This window comes from Lycium ferocissimum, chromosome 5, assembly GCF_029784015.1.
Source record: "Lycium ferocissimum isolate CSIRO_LF1 chromosome 5, AGI_CSIRO_Lferr_CH_V1, whole genome shotgun sequence".
NCBI classification, from domain to species: domain Eukaryota; kingdom Viridiplantae; phylum Streptophyta; class Magnoliopsida; order Solanales; family Solanaceae; genus Lycium; species Lycium ferocissimum.
Window position 1 is genome coordinate 5,664,150 of NC_081346.1, and position 17,412 is coordinate 5,681,561.

General features: G+C 34.9%; 3 protein-coding genes across 5 annotated transcripts in view; 1 reads left to right on the forward strand and 2 right to left on the reverse strand.

Moving 5' to 3' along the window:
* Positions 1–17,412, forward strand: part of LOC132055617 (uncharacterized) — a 92,620-nt gene that overhangs the window by 52,380 nt on the left and 22,828 nt on the right. The gene's annotated exons all lie outside the window — the stretch shown is intronic.
* On the reverse strand, positions 98–6,160 carry LOC132055612 (plasma membrane ATPase 4-like). Of its 2 annotated transcripts, XM_059447529.1 has the most exons (15): positions 5,810–6,122; positions 5,098–5,217; positions 4,904–5,002; positions 4,387–4,524; positions 3,963–4,277; positions 3,346–3,672; positions 3,138–3,257; positions 2,801–2,923; positions 2,619–2,723; positions 2,211–2,520; positions 1,376–1,890; positions 1,091–1,264; positions 819–1,001; positions 551–729; positions 98–453 (listed from the first exon to the last, which is right to left on the reverse strand). In XM_059447529.1, exons 1-15 carry the CDS (start codon positions 5,870–5,872, stop codon positions 357–359), a joined length of 2,868 nt encoding a protein of 955 aa, XP_059303512.1. In that variant the 5' UTR covers positions 5,873–6,122; the 3' UTR covers positions 98–356. The 2 variants fall into 2 exon arrangements, with proteins under 2 accessions (XP_059303512.1, XP_059303511.1); XM_059447528.1 differs by having other exon boundaries at positions 1,091–1,890; positions 5,810–6,160.
* Positions 12,764–13,873, reverse strand: LOC132058126 (ethylene-responsive transcription factor ERF003-like). The gene is made up of 2 exons (XM_059450690.1): positions 13,665–13,873; positions 12,764–13,545 (listed from the first exon to the last, which is right to left on the reverse strand). Exons 1-2 carry the CDS (start codon positions 13,745–13,747, stop codon positions 13,134–13,136), a joined length of 495 nt encoding a protein of 164 aa, XP_059306673.1. The 5' UTR covers positions 13,748–13,873; the 3' UTR covers positions 12,764–13,133.

Genomic DNA, 17,412 nt, shown 5'->3' on the forward strand with positions numbered 1-17,412 from the left:
GTCACCTAGCGGGATTCTGTCCTAGTGGTATGAGAAAAATGGATCATTAACAGTAAGGATATGTGGGAAACAAATACAATGAACTGAAATGCTGCAATTTGTAAAACTGGCTAAATACCACCATTAAAATAGTTAAAACTAGTAGAGCATGCTAGTACAAGCTAAAAGCAAAACTGTCTAGCTCTCTTACGAGACCTCTGCTTTCCGACCTTCTTTGCTGGATTATTCCCAGCATATATCATAAAAAACGAAAGGAAGGGAAAGAGGGAACCTAGAAACAGTTATCTAATTCTTATTTCTAGCTCTTTATTTTGAACTAGTGGAACTTGCCAACTTTTTCCATCACTGTTGCTGTACTAAACTGTGTAATGTTGCTGCATTGTCTCAATGTCAAGTCCCTTGAGCTTCACCACTGATTCCACATGCCCCTTAAGTGTATGAAGCTCTCTTAGCCTATAAACAAATGCATAAGAATCGAAATCAGAAAACCGTTAAGCAGATGAAAAATGACCCCTGCAGACTGCAACATGGATATATCAATCAGAAGTACCTGGCAACTTCAGCACGACGCTTGGCCTGTTCAGCTATGTCAGACAATTCCTTATAGCTTTTGTTGTCATACATCTGTGCAGAATCAGGAGGGTGAAGTCCGTGCAATGTGCGTTGAGCCAATGCCCATTGTGCCTCTCTTTCTCCCTTACCATAATCCTTCTTGCTCGTGAAAGCAACCTGCATGGTGTGAAAAAGGAGGAGAGTGCCATAAGTCATAACATGTTAGGTGGATTTTTTATTTTGACATGAATGTTGATGAGAAGTACCTTGTTCTCAATCATATTATTCCAGGCCCTGCCACTCAAAATGTATCTGATTGCGAATTTTAAAAAATCCAGAGGTATGTAGAAAATAATACTGTAAAGCCAAATAATACCAGCCCAACCCCAACCAATACCATGGATCCTAGCAAAACCCCAATTTGCATATACTGCAATTAAGGTGGCAACCTGAAAGATATAACAAATAATAATTAGAGTTGAAGGAAACTACAATTGGTGTTAACTGCCAATCGGGTACTGGAATCTAACCAACTTACTAGCTGTGCTATAGCAAAAGCAGCTAGCAGAAGAAGACCAGGTCGTTCCACGTAAGACCAACTCCTTGACCTAGTTACAAAAATGAGCGCCTGACTAACGATGCTGACTTGAAGATACAGAGCCGCATTGAGCTCGTGTACATTGTCTCTAATCGATCTTACACCAAACTTATCCTGCAAATACAGCACCCAAAGTTGAAGGAGGGCATTTTTACCAAAGTAAGCGAATAGTACTAACATTTCAGTTATTTTGTTTGTTAATGTAGTAGTGCACAAATTACTTACACTGAAGAAATTTGACTGGTGGGCAGCCCAAAAGAAGATAACAGTCATCACGGCTAGGTAAGTGCCAAGAACTATGCCAGTAGCAAAGATTTCTCTCAGTTTCCATGAGTCAGGCATGGGTGAAGGCTTCACCTTGTCTTTAGATATGGTCATGATGGTTCCATCATTGAGAATGGCAATGATAAGAACCATGAAAGGTGAGAAATCAAACTTCCAGATTAGTGCAATGAGCATGAAGCCTAGCACGATTCGGATGGTTATAGAAACAGCATAAATGGTATAATTCTTCATCCTCTGGAATATGGCTCGGCTCGTCAAGACAGCACTCACTATCACACTTAATCCTGGCTCGGTGAGAACTATGTCAGATGCACTACGGGCAGCATCAGTAGCGTCAGCCACAGCTATGCCTATATCTGCTTTCTTCAGAGCAGGGGCGTCATTTACACCATCTCCTGTCATACCACAAATGTGCTTTCTTTCTTGGAGCTTCTTCACGATCTCATATTTGTGCTCTACACAGTTCGAACAATATTGCACAAATAAAAATTAGTACAAAGATTGTTACGTAATAAAAATCAGGAGGATGGCTTACTAACAGTAAAATATAGGGATAATTACATTTTTGGACCACTCAAAATAATAGTATAGGTTTTGTAGATTGTATAAATATACAAATCATATACACAAATATACATACATATAATATACAAAATCAGTGTATAGGTTTTGTATATCTTGGCTAGTGCTTGTAATTAATTTCAGCTGACGTGCCAAAAATGAAAAAGAAAAACTAAAATATATATGGGAAAAGAGGACGGAAGTAGTTAGTTACCTGGAAAGACACCAGCAAAGCCATCAGCCGTTTCAATGAGTTCCTCCACAGGAAGATTAGCAGTATTTTCATCCTTGTGTTGCCCCAGGAGGGAGGAGGAAGGATACATGTTTGTTCCCATTCCAAGCCTACGACCAGTCTCCTTGGCTATGGCAAGCTGATCACCAGTTATCATTTTTACATTGACACCAAGGACAAGGGCACGCCTAATTGTCTCTGCACTATCATGCCTTGGAGGGTCAAAAAGAGGCAAGAGCCCTACAAAGACCCAAGGCCCTCCTGGACTTTCCTTTGTCTTCTCTGGTACTGTCTGTGTTTAGAAAGAACATAGTCACTGGCTTCAGTTTGATGCAAAAAAAAAAAAAAAAAAAAAACCAATATTACAGACTTTGCTACATTAAATTTTACCTGTTGAGCCACTGCAAGAGACCGAAGACCACGCTCAGCAAACTTGTCAATGATGGAGTGAACTCTCTTCCTTACATCCTCGTTTAGGCCACAAAGATCAACGATCTGGTAAAAGAGTATAAATGATCAAGCAAACAACCAGCTCAGTTATAGACAGAGAAGTATCAAGTGTTATTGCTTACCTGTTCAGGTGCACCTTTGCTAACCCTATGCCAGTTTCCATTGGAATCTATGTAAGTAATAGCTGTTCGCTTATCGACAGGGTTGAAAGGCAGGAAATGCACTTCTTGGATTCCAGCTCTAGCCTAGAGAGAAAACATAAATAAAAAAATCAGGTACAAGTAATTTGATGCACTTTTCTAATGATAAAGTTGCTAATGATGCCTATCATAAATTCAGGAATAGATTTGCCTCAAGCACGGAAAACACGTGAAATTAATTGGTAAAACAACATTATTTTGCGAAGGTAACTGAAGTGTTCAATTACGAATTTGAATTGATACTACTTTTAATTAGTACCTCTTTGGCATCTGCCAGCATTCCGACGATGCAAGCATCAATTGCATCCTGGTTTTCGACCCTTGAAGCTCTGGCCCCAAGAAGAATAACAGTATCTTGGTCAATATCCTTTGCAAAGACCTGCACCACCTCCCCAAGAAGACAATCTAGTTAGCTTACACTTTGTCTTATCGCTTCAAATACTAGAACGTCGTGTTAATTCACAAACCTCGATTAAATTTTTGTCTACTTCAAGCTTGTTTAGTGTAAGAGTTCCTGTCTTGTCACTACAAAGGACATCCATTCCAGCCATCTCTTCTATAGCAGTCATCCTCTTTGTGATGGCACCTTGTTGTGACAACTTGTGGGATCCAATTGCCATAGTGACTGATAATACAGTAGGCATGGCTATTGGAATTCCTCCAATGAGAAGAACAAGAAGATTATCAATTCCATCTCTGTACTTTCTGTGCTGAATTGGGTACATCACCAGTATTTCTATGACGATTCCAACTAGAATGGAGCATATGCAGAAGTTCCCGATTGCTGTCAACACCTGTCAAAATCATTTAAATCAGCTGGAAGGCAGATAAAGAAATAGTGAAAATCTTATACAGTTCTAATAATCTTATCAAGTAAAGTTGAAGTATACACTGAATAAAGTTGAAGTATACACTGAATAAAAGTCGCCAAGTTCAGGGAGGGTCCCGATCTATTCAGTCATTTTAATAACAGTTCAAGAATAAGCAGGACAAATTTTATTGGTCTTTCTGAAAACATGGTTTGTTGAGCACTTAACATGAAATCCAACTTTTCAATCCAGTGTAGAGATAATGTCAAATTTACCTTCTGGAAGTGGCCAACATTATTTGTACTATCAACAAGATGTGCAGCTTTTCCAAAAAAGGTGCTGATTCCAGTTGCAATGACAACAGCCTCAATTTCACCTTGTTTACAAGTGGAACCGGAGTACACTCCCTCGCCCGGGTGCTTTGTCACAGGTAATGACTCACCCGTGAGAGCAGATTGATCAATCTTGAGGGGATCTCCATCAAGGAGACGAGCATCAGCTGGTATGATATCACCCAACTTAATACTTATCACATCCCCTGGTACTAGCATTGCTGCATCCATCTCCATCCAGCTACCATTTCTCAATACCTTTTGAGGAAACAAATTTGGATAATAAGAACCAAAAACAAGGGAAATAGCTTTACTATAATGGAATTGTAGGGGTTTTTACTTTTTTTCTTTGTTAGTGATAATTTACCTTTGTCTTGGGTGCAAGGCCTGCCATCAAGGCTGCTGCAGCGTTGCCTGCATTGTTTTCTTCGATGAAGCTGACGGTGGAGTTGATGACAAGCAATATCAGAATTCCAAGGAAATCTTGCCAATCTGGAGGCCTACCCTGCATTTGATCGTTGCAAACAGTTAAGCTCGCTGATAGAAACAGATTAATAGCCTGTTTGGCCAAGCTTCCCCGATCTGTTTTTCGAAAAAGTACTTTTGGAGAGTAGTAATTTGTGTACTTCTGCTAATATTCAGCATTACTTGGTCTGTTCCAGAAGTGCTTCTGAGGAAAAACTTCTTTTTCAGTTTATGTAAAAGAGCTTATGCTACTACCAACAAACACTTATTTATTTCCTAAAAGCGTGGTTAAACATCCAAACTCTCCAAAATTAGTACTTTTGACTTCCCAAAAGCTTGGCCGAACAAAATGACACTACTATTAGATATGTGTACATAGTAAGGATTGTGCGTCAATTGTTTTTAGATGGAGAACTAACCTCTCCATTTGCCAATAAAATAGCAATGATAGCTGCAACTTCCATGACCCATGACAAGGGATTCCACATGAAACCCAAGAATTTTAAGATCTTGTTTTCCTGTTTCATTATGGCGATTCGAAAAATTAGGTGTCCAAATTCTAATCACCATAGAGCAAAAGAGGAAATAAAAAGCAGTGGATAAGAAAGTTTGCCTTTTTCTCCTCAAGTTTGTTTGGGCCAAAGACTTGCAGCCTTCTCTCTGCTTCCGCTTGTGCCAAGCCCTCCTTGGAACTTACCAATATCCTAAATACATCATCCACTGCTATTGTTTCCTGTATATCACAAAAATTATAAGCACAAAAAGCTCTAGATTTCATGAAATATATCAAACTTCTCTATCTGATAAAAGCTGTCCATACACAAACTACTTAGCCTTATTCAAATTGAAATATCATAAATTCAAAGGAACATGAAGAATTTCTGAATGTTAGAAACTTTTCCAGGCAACAAGATCTGTTCTTAATTAGTAATTACACCAACATAATATATACACACATGACACATGTATAGTGGCGTGGAGCAGTGGCTCGAGTTCGGATTTTCATTAATGGGATTCAAAATAAGAACAAATACACGAATAAGACACGGGGATTCAACATACATAATTTTGTCATTATATATACACTGTAATTTTTTGGTGAAAGGGATTCTGACTAAAAACATCCACTTTTCCTATCGCAAAACACGATCCTACTAGCAAATTTATCTCCAGAAAAGCAAGAATATAAAAATCAAAATTCCAGAGGAGGAAACTATCTATATTCATATTGTGCATGCAATATTAACATCGTGCATATCCTTGTGCAGAATTAACAGAATAATGCAGCAAAAAAAAAAAAAAAAAAAAAAACTGCTGTTACGTACGAGATCGACGTTCTCCAGGTTCTTGATATCATCCAAGCTGACGGTTCCCTTCTGATCCGCCATTTTTATTCTCTATCAACTAAACACACTATATCAGCTACAACGAACACACACAAAACATCGATCATATAACAATTGCCATTGTGTATTTCTTGCCAGATTGATGGAAGTTTGTGCTGGTGAGACTAGTTCTCCTTTTATAATACTTCTAGTAACATGTGCCAAGTTGTGCGGATTTTTAGATTAGATTAAGGTTTGGATTGAAGCAGTACACTTATAGAATTGTTATAGTACGAGAAGTCCCATAATTCAACTAAGTTTACTAGGCTGTAGTAACTTACTCCCATCCAAGTATTCTAAACCAACTAAAATTAGTGGTATTAGTTACTTCTTTCCCATCTGGTCTCTCTTTCTAATATACACTTTTCATATTTTACTTTTTTCTTTTCATTTTTGAAGTCTATTCGAATTAGTACACATAATATTTACGGACCCTCCTCTACATCTACATCTACATCTACATCTACGTGATCTACTACTCACAATTTGAGTAGAGAAAAAAGATAATAGGCTGAGCAAGAGTTTTTAGTTTATTGGTGATGAATCACAACTCTTATTGGGTTCTGGATAATTTTTTTTTTTTTTTTTTTTCAAATACAAAGTTTGAGACTAAGCAACTAGAACATAATTAATACGGGTTCATTAATATAAATTTCGAAAAGAGGAATGAAAAAATAAAAAGAGAACTAATAATACTTGTCGAAAACTTTGTCCAATTTTGCTACCTTCTTTCTACTTCCCTAAAAATGATGAATAATGCGAAATAATGGCTTACTTAACAGATATAGTTGGCTTATCCTTTTTCTAGATAGATTCACGCTAAAAATTAAAATCCTATACGAATTGGAAAACCAAATATCAAGTATAAACCAAATTAAAATCAACTGAACCATGCATATTATTATCCAAAAAGAAGTCAAAAACTCTTCTAAACGACGCATTGGCGGTGAAGAGTCCTAAACGAAAAAGTTATGTCCAAAAAGAGTTACAGTATATTATACTCCATCCATCCCAATTTATATATGTGGCACCTATTATACTCTTCCGTTCCAATTTATATGCCACCATTCGGATATTGAGATTCAAACTAATCTTTCTTTGACATAATTTTTCTCATATATCTTTTAAATATTTTGAATGTTAAATTATGATGACTTATACAACTTTTTACGCTATCTCAAAAAACATAAAGATTTCATGCCCGAATTTATGGTCAAAATTAAACTGTTTTACTCTCAAAATCCGAACTATGCCACATAAATTGAAACAGAGTGATCTTCGATTGGCTTACACGTGTAATTAAATTGAAAAAAATAACAACTACATCCACCTTTAACTTGCTTCATTGATAAATATTTAAAGGCGTAAAAGTCGATCTGCGCCCCTGCTTATAAATATCCTATGCAATTCAATTATTTTCTTACTGATCTTCCGTGAAAAAGTGACACGATTAAATTTAGTGTAGAGATTAGTGAATCTTTCTCCAAAACATTATATAAACACCCCGTCTCTCCTTACGTTTACATTTGTTCTAGCATTTGTTATGTTCTATTTTATATGCCACTCCCTCCGTCCCAATTTATTTGAAGGTTGACTAGTTTGATAGTCAAACAGCTTTTTCTTTGATTAAATTTTAAACATATATTCTTCGAGTATTTTATAATAATATTTACATATTTGAAAACTACATAAAAAGTACTATAAATCTGCATAATTAATAATTCACAATATATGAAAATAGTTGGAGAAAATCGTAGTTAAAAAAAGAAATGTTTGACTCCCAAATTGGTCAAACTTGAAACGAATTGGGACGGAGGGAGTAGTACATGACTGAAAATTGTGAAGAATAATATATTAAAAAATGATACTAAAAATTTATCGACCTAAAAAGAGAGTATTATTGAGTGCGTAGAGTGACTGCAACTTACAATCATACCTAATTAGTGGAGTATTAATTAATTAATAACAGGACCTATCTAGGGTTTTCTCAGTTAGATTTGTGTACTATCCTGACTTTGCACGTTTCGGTAGATGCTTTTCCGCATATGAGTGAGTTCCTTGTTTTAATTGGACTTGATAACTAAAGGAGATTGAGGAAAATATGGGCTGAATGTAACTTGGCCCAAGGTTTGGGCGATAGTCAGCCCAGCATCTTATGATTCTGGGGTATCTGAGGTCCAACAAGAGAATAAAAGGTTGAGAAATTGGGTGATTTGCAGTTTTGACCTCATATCGTGCTTGTCTTTAATTTATGTCCCTCATGACAAATACAAAATTCGCAGGCCATAAATTTATATTTTTGGATCATCATATCCACAAGTTATGTCCTGACATGTCTTCACTTTCTAAAGAACTTATGACGCACTAGGCATAAATTTGATTGCTAAAGGATAAAAATTAAAGACTAGTCCATTTAAGAGCAAAAATTAAAGACCAGCCCATTTACGGGGAAAATGTGCAATTTTATGGAAATAAATTGAAGGCAATTTTGCATTTAAAATGGATAATTGATTTACGGGGAGAAACTAGCTAAGGGTTCCAATCAGCTAATAACCTTTCTTATATGAATATTTATGTTAATAGGATAAGAATTTTGTTGCAGTTTCTTTTCTTCTAGATCTTTCTTGAATTTGTTGTGGCCAGGAATCATTTAGATGAGTTAGGGCCATCTCTTTTTTTCTTTTTTCTCCTATCTCTTTGACATGGCAGCTCAATGTTAACATGAATAGATGTATCTCTTGTAATTATTCTAAATGTCCCGTGCGAGTAAGTTTGTTTAATTTATCTTGCATTGTCGTGTTATCCGACACATAAAACATAAATCCGTGTATTTGTATTATATCAAAGGGAATAGGAGAAGAGACCAGAGATATATTAAAATATAATTCCTCAATTTCACTTTATTTGATAGTATTATTTCCTTCTTAGTCCAACATAAAAAAAATGATACATTTATAGACTCTATACTCTCTTGATGAGATCAAAATTTTCGAAAAGCTCACACAAATGTTAAGTGGAATTTCTCAACATTCTCTTAAATTTGTCAGTATATTTCAATTCGTTTAGTCTCTCGAGCTACAAAATGTCCAATTGAACATCTGAGCACATTATAAAGTGCTCCTATTTGGACACTTCCCAGTCAAATTCTAGAAAAACTTCTGCGCGTGTTCTCAGGTGTCTATTACGTAGATAAACTAATCATTTAGAACGTCACATTCTTAATTAATTATACACTTTAGCCTTAATAAGCCATAAAACTGCATGTCTATTCCAATATCTTTGTACCATGTTATGTCATGACGTGTCCCTAATTGTTAGTAACATAAAAGGAAAAGAAAACAAACCTGTTAGGGGAACATGGTGCCTGCAAAAGGAGAAAAAATAGAGGAAGCAGCATGTGCAAGAACATCGTTGCAGCCACTTTTGAAGTTTTGGATAACATGGTTGAACATGGGACGGGATGGGAGCCAAACAGCATTTGCCCAAAAGGCACTGTTCATAATTAGTCATCAGTCTTTGTACCAATTTCCTTTCAATTTGCATTTTTTTCTTCAAATCTTCTAAATTTCTCACCAAACAAAGGCCTCCGTCTTTTATATATCATAACAGTATTACTGATGTGTATTCACCTATATATTTCAAATTTCAACTAATTTGATATTGTTCCAAGTGATAGTTCAATACTTATGAGGTCATAATTCTTATCGCAAATATTGGTCAAATTCAATCATATTAATTAGGCATTCTATCAGATGTCCCCGATCATGCAAGACATATTTATCAACCTTAGAAATTTCTAGAAAATTGGAGAAAAAGAAAAAGAAAAAAAAAAGAAGAAAAAGAGAAAAAAAGGATTGCACATGACCGGCCATGTGCCATATAATTATATATATATGTATAAGTATATGATGATTTTACTACCGAGTCCCTCATTAGAGGGCCGGGACACGCTACTACCGAGTCCCTTATTAAAGGGCCGGGACACGCTACTACCGAGTCCCCGATTAAGGGGCGGGACACGGACACGCTACTCACCGAGTCCCTAGAAGGGCGGGACACGCTATTCACCGAGTCCCTCACTAGAGGGCGGTACGTATATATATATATATATATGTATGCATGCATACATGATGATGATATGATTTTACTTACCGAGTCCCTCACTAGAGGGCCGGGACACGCTATATGTTTATACGATGATTATATGGTTTTCTATACATTGCATGACATATATTTTCAAAGACAAGTCTTATGATTTTCTATACTCTTTACTTCAGTACGATCCCGCTTATTGTATTTCATGCTTTACATACTCAGTACATATTCCGTACTGACCCCCTTTCTTCGGGGGCTGCGTTTCATGCGCGCGAGTACACCCCGGTGGTAGCTGAAGATATTAGCGAGAAGATGTTCCGGCGGGATTGGCGAGCTCCATATTTTATATATATATATATATATAGTATATAGTAGTATGTTATGGTTTTATGTTATATGTTAGAGACTTTATATATATATATATCGTGGGTATAAGATATCGGTTATGTAAGCGGCTATGTATATATATGTATTAGTACGCATTGTATTATAAGTTTTATATGTTATAGATTTTATTTGATTCGAGAAAGGTAAAAAGTATATTGTTCTTCGAAAAACTTTCATTATGTATTTGTGTCATGATTTGAGGGCCAGCATGATTATGAGTACTACGAGAGTCAGCGGGTTCGCTCGGCCCTAAATAAGGGTCGGGTGCCCATCACACCCTATCGGATTAAGGGTGTGACACATTCAGCTTATTATTACCTATGTGAAAAAGTTCGAGTCACAGAATCAATGCTTCAGAGTAGGGTGATTAAAGTTTTTCCCTTAAGTTGCGGCCTTTCTCCGAACTTAGTACACCAAATTAACTTCCCTTACCAATGTGAAAGCAAAAACTAACTTGATCTAGTCAATTTTGCTTTGCGTTTCAAATTCTTTACATTAGTGCCTCCTCTTTTATATTTTTTGGTTTTCACTTAGTATGTAGGCCTATTGCACAATAGGATGCATATAATAAGTTAGTATAGCAAATTAATATACTCTTCTCTTCAAAATAATAGAGTATTGACCAGCAATTACTCAATCTCTCTTGTTAAGAAAAATTTGTAGAATAATGTTATGACACCCATTTAAACCCTTAGCGAACAAAAACCGATTTGTCCACCCTTGATAATAAATGTCCTTTTATGGAGTGATGAATTACTTAGTTTGTGAAAAGAGTAAACAGTAAATTGGAATATTTTATATATATATATATATATATATATATATAGACAGCTAAACTAAGTTTCAATGTTTACAACTAATTAAGCTAGAGACGAGAGAGAGCGCGTGCTATATTGTGAAGATGAAGAAAAGCAACCAAGTGTACTTTAACTTTCATTTCATTAATGTTATGAACACAACACACGGGAGAGCAGATCTAAGTTCTCGTATACGATTTTCGTGAACCGATAACTTTTTTGCACATACTCTTTATATATGTTAAGAAATTTGTTATATAGTTATAAATGTTTGACAATGAACCCAATTATTAATTATCTTAGCATTAACACTCATAACATTAGCAAAGTAAGGAAGTATAAGAAGATTAGAAAATGCCTAAAGCGTTAAGTTCATTGAGTATCAATATATTGTACCTTAAAATCATCAAGGAGCTAGTAGCCTAGTACAACATCAATACGTTATGACTTCCCTAATAATTGACATGGGAATTGTACTACGAAAAATTGAACATGGTTGCGAGCTGCATGTGACCTTATTGTGAAGGCAAGATTTGTAATACTCGCAATTTCCACAATAGTCCGAAGCCTCTGCAAGGAATCTGTTGTTGTGGATCCACCAAATAGACATCTCGTCCAGATAGTCCAAGGAGAAAAGAAGAAAGAACCAAACTTTGCAGTTAAAACGAGCGTGAGATAGTCAAAAAGTTTGGAGCTTTCCCAAGGAATCCGTGTCAGCTTAGTTTCAGAGTTTTGTAGAAAAAAAGGATGCAAGTCACTGCCAAGTTAGAGACATTTTGAGAATATGTTCGTCTCGAGTCTGAAAACCTGTTCATACCCGCTCCTCACGAATTCACACTTCCTTGCAATGACAATCCAGAAATTCTGACAAGAAAATAAAAATAAAGACAAATCCGTCTGTAGATTTGAAATTGTACTTCTTTTATGCTAATTATAAAGGGCTTCAAAAGTTTATACTCTATATACAATAATAAGCATGTGTCAGTCTCAAACAAGTTGGAGTTGACTGTATGAACACTTACTTCTTCGTTTAAGCTCATTTCATATCATCATCATACTAAACAAAATAAAGTGAAAAATACATTAATTATAGAGTTCTCTAACAAATCTAAACCATTTTCTCGACTAGTTGGTATCACTTATAGATTCTTTTTCTTCCATAGTGCCCTATTAAAAAATTATATATATGTACTAAAAAAGTTTGTTCTTACATTATTTGCACAGTATAACTTTCCGATGAATGGGGTTCAATTGTGTGTGGCTCCTCCATTAAGTCCTTGGACCTTGGGATTGACTATTGAGCGAGAACATCACCATGCAAACAATGATTCAAGATAATTCATGAACATTGATGGAGGAATCTCTAGAGATAATAGGTTAATTCAGAAATGTGTCGTTTTATTATATGAATATATTTTTTTATGTGTATCCATAGTTCCGGTCAAAAGCAAGTGAACCCTGCCATAGATTCATTAGTCCACGGAAGTTATTTTTTTCTAACAAAAACAGTCGTCTATTAATTAATTCATTAAGGACATGATATGTCTTAAAGAATTGTATGTCATCATATACATTCCAAACTTGGAAACATCATTTCCCAAAAAAGAAAATAACATGCACCAAAGAAATCGTAAACTTAGTCAAATTATGAGTAACAGAATTAAAAGTTCTAGGAATACATACAAACACGACAAGATCTGAATGTAAGGACGAACATGTTCCAAATATCTTCACGAGCTACATTCATATCCCAAAATAGCCTTCACTTTTTTCTACACAACATCTACTATACCTTCCGCATAAGAAAAAATATATATTAATTCTCCGACCATTATGTATCGCTTTCTCGATAGCTTTTTTAATTGCAAACGCTTCATCAATCATGGCCTTCCCGACTAACTGAGTGACAGAGTGAGTTAGAGAGACAGAACGATTTCCATTTGAAGCTACTTAAGCAAGTTATGCTTGTGCATTTGTATTGAATCTTATTCTTGGAGAACAGAAGAGAGCTCAATAGATCCATAATCAAGCAATTCCTCAATCATCTGCTCTATATGCTCATCTTCCAGTGACTTGAATTGTTGTGCAGTACTCTCACCCTTATCCACTGCCATGTCGAAATTTCCCCTGTTCCTAATTTGTGGGGATATTTGATTCTCTTTATTTTCAAGTTTTGTCGTTCCAGGTTTTTTTGACATAGTGAGAGATGTCATGTGGCATCTTTGAAGTTTAGCTATTAAAGCAGAAGACAGAAACCTTGTAGATGATTGAGACTCGGTGGCATTGTAAGGGAAATTAGTGCGTGCTGTTGGACCACACATGAGTCTTGCAGCTTCATCATATGCTCTTGCAGCATCCTCTGCTGTCTCAAATGTTCCTAGCCATACCCTTGTCTTCCTGTTTTTGCATAAACACCAAACAAGACAGTAATTAAATTCAGCAAAAAAGAGCTAACAAGGATAAAAAGATTTGATCAAATAAACTGTAACAAAGAGAGAAAGAGTAAGAAGAATTACAATGAAGGATGGCGAATTTCGGAAACCCAAGATCCCCAATGCCGCTGGCGAACTCCTCGATATCGTTGTTGTGGTCGAGACATGGGCAAATATAGAGACTATAGTCTATAGAAGTGGTTGTGATAAACCTATAAAGTGATAAGTCTATATGAAGCTCCCATGAGAGATGCAGGGGAAGGAAGTTGAAGGCTTTCAGGGGCCTTTTGTAAGCGCTCTTTTTGGCCTTCAGCTGACAGGATTGGGGTCCACAAGGCTTTCTATAACTTTCTTTCTTTAATTCTACTCTATTTCTTAAAAGAAAAGTAAAAGATTAGAGCCTGTTTGGCCTAGCAGTTTTGAGGCCAAAAGCATTTTTTTTTTCGAGAAAAAGCATTTATTTTGGGTATTTGAGGTGTTTGGTTAATTAATAAAACTGCTTTCATATAGAAGCAGAAGCAGTTTTTCTGCGGTTGGAGAGAAGCAGAAAATTTCTGCTTCTTGAAAAAAGCAGAAGCAGAAAATTAATTTTTTCAAGACAACAATATCCCTGCCATAAATACATATTTACCGAGTATATCCCTCATTAATTCATTAATTTCTAATCAATAATTCTCTGTGTTAAATTTTAATTTGTGGGATGATTTTGAATTTTGTTTTGGTTGTAGTTTTTTAGCATATTTAAATCATCGTGTTGATATTATATCAATATTTAATATTTTTTTTTATTTATCTATGTATTATATTAATTGAAAATTTTAATATGCATTATTAAATTTTAATTAAATAAAAGTAAAAATTTAATTGAAGTCTTCCATAATAGATATTTAAAATAATTTCTCTTTGTAAAACAATCTTAATGGTAAACATCTTATCTCTTTTCGTAATTTGACACTCAAAAGCATTTTTTTAAGAAGATTAGCCAAACACAATCTGCTTGTTAAAAGCCGTCATAAGCACTTTCAAATGAATTAGCCAAACGCAAACTACTTCTCACGAAAAGTATTTTTTTTAAAAGCGTTTTTAAGAAAAGTACTTCTCAAAGTAAGCAGTTTTTCACCGCTAGACCAAACAGGCTCTAAAAGTAGAAAAGAGAAGGTGTTGTGCGGGTATAAGAATATCGATTTAGTCTGTTAATTTCTTTGTTTTGGTGAAGGATAGTATCACAATGTCCAAATTCTCATCAGTCATCAACACCTATCAATTATCATTACAAGCCTAACAGGTTTTGAAAATTAAATTACGTAATGTTTGTAGTGAGTGAGTGAGTGATTTGGCAATATGAAATTCCGCAAGTCCTATGCCTATACAAGTAGAATCACAATTTTACGCGAATCATTAGTTGGTCTTTTTCGAAGTCTACTTTTGGTTATTGGTACGTAGATAATGTAAGATAATGGATAATTAACTGGCCTGGTTGCTCTCGTCGATAATAATATGATTTCAAAGAATAGGTGGAGTGTAATTAAAGCTAGGTTCCTAATAGGAGAGGAATGAGGAATAACAGGATGGCTTATCACCATGTCATGCATCATATCATACAAGAATAGAAGGGGTAGATTATAGATATATATATGCGGTATGTTAAAATATACTCATGATTGAGGACAAGATTACATAGGAAAATCTCTGACCTTATCCCTTATTGTAAGGACACAGTTAATTTCGTGTACTGGACTATATTAGATACTAGTGGTAGTAACTAATATATATACCGTGATATACTCTACGTATATGTTCCAATCCATGCGACTCATTTTACCTTTTGGTCGGAAAAAGAATGATATTTATCTATTTTAAAAATAATTTAACTTTAAAATCTTTTTTTTATTCTTAAAGAGATAATTAATAGTAGAAATAGAAATGTCTATAACATGCTATAAATCATAAATTTCAAAGCTCTGTTTCCATTCAAATAATGTCACATAAAATGAGAGAGTATCTAGTAATAGTCTACACACTCTCTCTCCCCCCTCTGCATGCCGTAATAGTTTTTTAGCTGAAATATTTGACTTTTCTGTCCAAATAGCCATACCATACTAGCGATCCAAGAGTAAAACGAGAATGCTGACATGCACGTTGTTTCCTCTGAGCTCTTCAGGGTTAGGTCAATTCCCATTTAATTTGAATGAATGTAGCACAGATTGCCAACTTTTGTCTTTTCAATCTCGCAAGCGGGATAAAAAACAAAGTGAGTTAACGCGTTACGATGAGATGACATTTATTTGTGTTAGATCATGCATGTTTCATTGGAAACTAATGCCAACGGGTGGATTTGATGTAAGAGTGCCCAATTTCAGCAAGCTGTCTCAAACTCTCGAGTAATACTGCAGCTATAAAGAATGGTTTAGGTTGAATTTGAACCGATTAAAATAGACGGAATAAATAAGTGAGTTATTGTCATTCCCATTTAATTTGGCAATGGAAATTATATAAACGTATCAATTAATTTTTTAAAGATACATTGATAAGTTTTCTTATGGGTTAATTTAGGCTACATGTTTAGCCCATGTGTGCAAATTGACCACCATGATAACATGCTCAACCCAACTAGATCTGCCCAAATTTGAACGGATTGAACGACTCATATTTTAGTGGGTTAACTTTGCCGCCCCTAGACAATTGCTCTTATTGCTATATATATAGACCGAATTATACATACAACTTTGTTAGTTTTCATCCATGTGATTTTTATGGATTGGAACTCTGGTTAAATTTGGAGATATTTCTTAGAACAGAACTTCACAAATTTGTTTGTGAAAATTCTCAGAGGAACACACCTGGCATGTGACCTTAAGATTTAATTAAAGGGCCACCCCAAGTAAACCAAACATCATTAATTAGGTGGTTGTCTCTGCCCTATAGGCTTAATACATGCATGTTATAATTAACGAACTAACTATCCCCCTCCCCCCCATGATTAGCCTACCATGTTCAACTTCAGATTCAACAAAAGGGGCTTATATTTTCACTTATAATCATGCTTGAATTTGCAGTACTTCTTTTGTAGGTCCTTTAGCTTGCTGCAAGCTTGGGACTAAGTAAAATACATGGTGTGTTAAAAACAAAGTAGTTAATGATGAAGGCAGGTTTAACTTAGGCAAAATGATGACACTCATGCACAAATTTTCATTATGGGATTGCAGCTAGTGCTTTCCTTTCTCAGTGCTTTTGTCTATATTTGCTTTATTCAGATTTGTGCACCAAATCGATTGGACATTACTAGCCAAATCTTAAACTAATTGGCATATGTTAGAATAATACGGTTGATATCTAAGTAATTGTAAAACTAATAATATTATAAGCCTTATTAATTAAGTACTAGTTGTAAGCTCCACTTTGGAAAACAATAAATTATATCTAATTCGTAACAATAATCTGTTACCAATTACACTATGATGGTCATCGATCTTATTAATTATCATAAATTAAATGATACAGTGAATCTAACAAATGAAAACTTAATATAATTTTTTGTAATGAATAATCTTTTATTTTGACCAAAAAAAAAAGAATAATCTTCTTTTTATTGTGACAATTATTTGGTAGTTTATACTAACACTTTTTAAATATTTTAAGATTTATTTTTAAAAAATAAATATTTAATATGGTTAATATATGAGTGTATAAGAAACCTAATTAGTATGTCATAATTAATATTAAATAAAATATTTTTTGTAATTTTCAATACAATTATATAACTTGTAGTTATATTTAATTAAATCTGAATATCTGACTATAAAACAGACTTAAACAACTATGTGCATGTATT